Consider the following 6,054-nt stretch of genomic DNA (forward strand, 5'->3'; position numbering starts at 1 on the left):
CAAAAATATTGGAGTGGGCTGTCATTTCCTCCTCTAGGGGATCTTCTCGACGCAGGTATCGAACTTGTGACTCCTGCTGCCCCTGCATTGGCAGGTGGATTCTTTACCCCTTAGCAGCCTGGGAAGTCCCTAATAAGGAATAACCAGAGGCCAAAAGCCATGTGAATGAGAAACCCCAAAGTCAAAAAAGAGATAATAGACTAGGAAAGAGAGAATATTGAAAGTGGTTAAGGATTTTCTAGTGCACAGATTTGGGAAGACTAACAAGTAAAAGCAGGGTAATAAGCAGTTATCGTATGGGTGAGGAAAATTCACCCATATGACACATTATATGCAAACTGTGGAACACGGGAGGCAAAACAGTTAGTGAGAAAATAAAGACTTTATTTTTCGAGGAACAACAAACACACAAGCTGAGTTCTCAGCATGAACAAAGGATGCCATAAAACCATAGATTTAACACCTTCAGTGGCCCCAGAGATAACAGCTGGGAGATAATTCTCCCAGGCAAGAATACTGGAGCGGGTTGCCGTGCCCTTCTCCGGGAGATCATCTTCCTGACGCAGGGGTTGAACTCACGTCTCTTAGGTCTCCTGCATTGGCAGCCGGGCTCTTTACCACTAGCACCACCTGGGAAGCCCTTACATGGCAATAGCATGTAAATCAAAGTAGTAGAAGTAATGGGAGTGAAAGTGTCCTAATGTCTTTGTACTGTTGAGAATAAATATATTGAATAACTTTAAAGTTTGATTAATGAGCTGTGTAACCACTAAAAGAATAAAAATAAGAATGTAAAACCTCCAGAGAAAAAGAGAAAGACCAAGAATTTAAAAATATACCTAGCAAGATAAAAATGATGAAAAACTTCTATGTATTTGTAAATTGAGAACCCTTGGGTCAAGAAGAAAGTGTAAGTTAGAACATCCGTATAACTAAAAAATAACTGAAAAATACCACAAATCAAAATGTGTGGTATGAAGTTAAAGAGGTAAATAGAAGAAAAGTTGCTTTTAGTACTTTTAACACAAAGATTTAAAATAAACTAAGTTATATATATCCAGTTTATAGATTAATGAAGCTCAATATAAAGAAAAATAAAAGCAAGGAAGTCCTAAAGATAGAAGTAGGAATAAATGGAGTAGAAAACCAATATGAATGAATAGTATCAGTAAAGCCAAGAGTTGGTTCTTGAAAAAGATGACCGAAGAAGTTACTAGAGATCAAGTTACTACAGATCAAGAAAAAGAGATGGTACCCTTGTTATTTCTTATTTCTTGGATAAGAAAGTGATATTCAACTCTAGACAAACAGAGGTTTAGAAGTCAAAGGATATTATAAACAACTTTATGCCGGTAAATTTGAACATACAGGTGAAGTGGATACATTAGTAGCTTACCAAAACTGTTTACCAAGACAGTTTACCAAAACTGTGCCAAGACTTGAAGAGTCGCATAATAAAGAAAATGGATTCAGTGGTCAGAAGTCTTCCCACAAAAAACCCCAGGCTGAGATAGACAAGTCCTACTGAATGTTCCAGAAACAAATGAATCTGATCTTGCACTGGATTTTCCAAATTATGGATCAAACAAGGCCTAGGCTCCAAGCATTCTGTGAGGCTAACATACCTTTGATATGTTATAAACAGTTTATCATAAGTATATTAGATTTATTCTAGGGATGTGAGATTGTTTTAAGCATTAGAAAGCCAAGTAACATAATTTGACAGTTCCTAAAGGAGAGGGGAAAATGCCTGTCGTGTTAGTGGTGTATTGAAGATATTTGATAAATTTGAACTTTGCTTCAGGGTTTAAAATAAAATCTTTAGCAAAATAGGAAGAGGAGGCAACCACATTGATAAATACTTTGTATTTTCAGGTAAAATCAAACATGTTCCCATTCCTATATTTCAGCAACATTGCCTTCAGACATGTGCACTGATAATGTGCAGCGTGTTTGTAAAAGCAAAAGTTGTCCCATCAGAAGAAGAGCAGATAGCCCTTTCACTGTTCACCTAAACTATCACAGCAGTGATAATCAGCTGTACCCTAATGCAGAATAAAAAGTTTTAAAAAAGAGAGTCTGCAAACTATGGTATATTCATGTGGTGGAATACCATACATAACTTAAAATGAAAAAAAACTCTAATAGTATAGTATATTTGAACCTCAGTTATTGTTGAGGAAAAAAATTGCAGCATACAGTATGATTCCATATATGTGCATTTCTGTATATATTTTTATTTTATATGTTACATATATGAGATAACAAGCAATATGTTTAGAGATGCAAACATGTATACAAAGAAAAAGGGGAGTGATAAACCTAAAATTTTAAGGAGAGAGTGAGATTGAGTGGAACGGGATTGAGAAGAACGTATAGGGGGATTTCATAGGAAACAATTGTTTTTTTCCTTGGAGTGTATGATCCATGAGTGATTTGCTGGGTTGTCATTTCTGTATGCCTTTATGTGTATTTGATAATATGTGTATATATTTTTTGTCTGATCAATATTAAAACCGCCAGCTGTATCAGCCTGTTCATTGTGGCTATTTTTCTCTAAGATGTGGTGACTTTTGGAGGAAACAGTTAATAACTTTAGGAACAGCCTCTGAAACTGAGGAATACCTTCTCCCCCTTAATATTTACTAAGATTCAGTGTGGGATTTGGGCTTTCCTGGTGGCTCAGCTGGTGAAGAATCCGCCTGCAATGTGGGAGACCTGAGTTTGATCCCTGGGTTGGGAAGATCCCCTGGAGAAGGGAAAGGCTACCCACTCCAGTATTCTGGCCTAGAGAATTCCATGGACTACACAGTCCATGGGATCACAAAGAGTCAGACATGACTGAGTGACCTTCACTCACTTACTCAGTGTGGGATTTAAGGGACTTGGGTAATTCCCATTACCTGGCAAATTGAGGTCACTCTAGGAGACCATTCGTTAGAAATGTGATGATTGTGGAAGTAGAACCTTTCTTTGATCATATTCTACTAGTTATAATGTTTGGTGTGTATGTTAGTTGCTCATTCCTGTCCAACTCTTTGCAACCCCATGGGCTGTAGCCCGCCAGGCTCCTCTGTCCATGGGATTCTCCAGGCAAGAATACTGGAATGGGTTGCCAGTTCCTTCTCCAGAGGATCTTCCTGACTCATGAATTGAACCCAAGTCTCCCACAGTGCAGGCAGGTTCTTAACCATCTGAGCCACCATTAAACCAATATAATGATTGGTGGATTGTTCTTTTTTTTTCTGTATTATTATTCTGCCTTATTGATATATTTTGTTCTCTCTCCATTTTTTCTTTTAGACAGAAAATATGCTGTGGCATTATCTATAAAGGCCGTTTTGGGGAAGTCCTCATCGACACACATCTATTCAAGCCTTGCTGCAGCAATAAGAAAGCAGCTGCTGAGAAGCCAGAGGAGCAGGGGCCAGAGCCTCTGCCTATCTCCACTCAGGAGTGGTGACTAAGCTTTATGTAGAAGGGGAGCAAAAACGATTTAAATTTTGGAAAACAAAGCAACAAAATGACCCTCCTATTTTTAATTTGGATACCTGCTATTCTGCCAAAAGATGGATTTGTAGAATAGTTTTGAATGGGTTATTTTTCCTCCAGTTCCACAAACTCTGAAGCCAGTGAAGCTTACTAAGAGATAAAAAAGAAGTGTACATAATATTTAAGATGCTGAGTATTTCATAGGAAAGCTGAATGCTGCTGTAAAGTGCTCTTTAAGTCTTTTTTAAAAATCCCCTTCTAATGAATGAAATTAGGGGAATTTTCAGGGGACAGAGATGGGATTTGTTGTATGATAAACGTATGTAGTTTTAGTCTTTCTATTTTGAGAAGTAGTGGTTGGGGCATTTTTTAAGATGGCTGGCTACACTTGTTTTCCTTCATTATAATAAATTTGTCATAACTCAGTAAACATGGACTTGCCCCTAGAGGTGGTGGTTAATAACTGAAATATTAAGGTCTTGCCAAGGTTCTGGTGATTCAAACCTGTACTACTGAATATTAAGCAGGACAGACAGCTCTCTGGTGCGAGTATCTTGAAGGAGTAATTTCTAAATATGCAGAGATAACTTGACTGTATATGTTGCATCCTGTGTCACCTCCCTCCATATTGGTATTTGATACAGATTTTAATTTATATGAAACTTAAAAAGCAGAGTCAAAACTTAAAGCAGAATCAAAGTTCCTCTTGGGGAAATGTCAAGTCTTTAGGATAAGCAATCCTAATGAATAGTACCAAAGCATTACCACTTGGTAGAGAACATTCTCTATTAAAAATGTTGTATTATCTGAAAAATAACAATGTGCAAGTCTTTGGATGGCACACGAGAAAAACAAAGGTTAATGCTTCTTGGGGCACGTTTCTTAGAGGGCTTGCAAGCGTGTAAATAATTTGTTTATGTTACGTGACTGGTGACTTCACTGAAAATCTGCACAATTCAGTTTTAGCTCTGGATTACTTCAGTTGACCTTTGTGAAGGTTTTATCTGTGTAGAATGGTTGTTTGACTTGTTTTAACCTGTTAGGGTTTTGGGATTTGGGGTTTTTTTTTTCATTCTATATTAAAGTAAAATTCTACTAAAAGAAAAGAGGTGTGTGTGAATGCTGAGTGGGTTGGTTTTGGTTTGGCTTCTGAACATTGGTCAGGCTTTCTGAACATTGAGGTGTTAGATGATACATCCTAAATGTGGAGCTCTTCCATTCTGAAACCTTCATTAAAAGCCTTTTACTTGAACCCAAACCAAAGTACTATCTATTGCCTCTTTTCTAAAAGTACAGGAAAAATATATCACCTGTTTTCATAACGAGGAAGCATTGTTTGCCTCCCTGGTAAAACATGACTCAGTACTTATTTTTAAAACTGGATTTTAAAGATTGGATAGTATACATAACAAGAGAGTGAGCCACTTTTTATGGGCACCCTATAGTTTTATAGTTCTTAATCAAAACTTAAAGTTTTCTATTTCTTCCTTTGGGAAAAACTACAAGCCACCATATGCACAGACTACACAGTGAGTTGGCTCAGTGCTCCCGCAGACTTTGAGGTGTATTACAAGAACCCCAGCCATTATCATCTTCCTCCTGAATTATTTTGAAATTTTGTTTTGTACATTTTGGCTGCAGTATTGGTGGTAGAATATACTATAATATGGATCATCTCTACTTCTGTATTTATTTATTTATTACTAGACCTCAACCACAGTCTTCTTTCCCCCTTCCACCTCTCTTTGCCTGTAGGATGTACTGTATGTAGTCATGCACTTTGTATTAATATATTAGAAATCTACAAATCTGTTTTGTACTTTTTATACTGTTGGATACTTATAATCAAAACTTTTACTAGGGTATTGAATAAATTTAGTCTTATTAGAAAATAAAAGAGGCTGTTTGTGGCTTTGTTTGAAAGGTGTTCTTAAGTAAGAATAACTAATACTTTTGGCCCTCACAGGTGTTACTCAGTATAAGCACTTAGTATTGTAAGAAGCCATAAAGGAAAAAAGTCCTCTTTACCAAGAAATACAGACTTTAAAATACAGATCTTCTCTACTTACCTTAGGATTACACCCCAATAAACACAAGTTGAAACCATTGTAAGTGAAAAATGCATTTAAGTGACTTCCCTTCCTGTGGTCCAATGGTTAGGAATCCCCCTTGCAGTAGGGGGAGGGAGTGAGGAACACACAAGTTGGGAACTAAGATCCCACATGCTGCAGAGCCACTGAGCCCTTGTGCAACAAGCAACTAGAGTCAGCTGCAAGGAAAGATCCTGCATGCTAAGTGAAATATTTTAAAAATGTGTTTAATACATTATAGCTTAGCCTAACCTACCTTAAACATACTCAGAACATTTACATTAGCTTACAGTTAGCAAAATGATCTAACACAAAGCCTATTTTTAATTAAATATTGAATGTCTTACGTAATTTATTGAATGTTGCACTGAAAGTGAAAGCCAGAATGGCTAAACATACTGGTAGTTTACCTCAGGATCATGTGGCTGATTGGGAGCTGTGGTTTGCTATTCCCTGCTGCCAGTGCATCACA

The 6,054-nt window shown here is 37.1% G+C and overlaps 1 protein-coding gene across 6 annotated transcripts in view; it reads left to right on the forward strand.

The window, feature by feature from the left end:
- The window catches only part of SINHCAF (SIN3-HDAC complex associated factor), a 29,699-nt gene extending 24,310 nt beyond the window's left edge, over positions 1-5,389 (forward strand). For all 6 annotated transcript variants that reach the window (XM_061417477.1, XM_061417481.1, XM_061417480.1 and 3 more), the window contains exon 6: positions 3,304-5,389. In XM_061417477.1, the coding sequence (XP_061273461.1) occupies positions 3,304-3,463 (160 nt within the window). In that variant the 3' untranslated portion in view covers positions 3,464-5,389. The remainder of the gene's footprint in view (positions 1-3,303) is intronic.
- Positions 5,390-6,054: the final 665 nt, after the last annotated feature.

This window comes from Bos javanicus, chromosome 5 (genome assembly GCF_032452875.1).
Source record: "Bos javanicus breed banteng chromosome 5, ARS-OSU_banteng_1.0, whole genome shotgun sequence".
NCBI classification, from domain to species: Eukaryota; Metazoa; Chordata; class Mammalia; order Artiodactyla; family Bovidae; genus Bos; species Bos javanicus.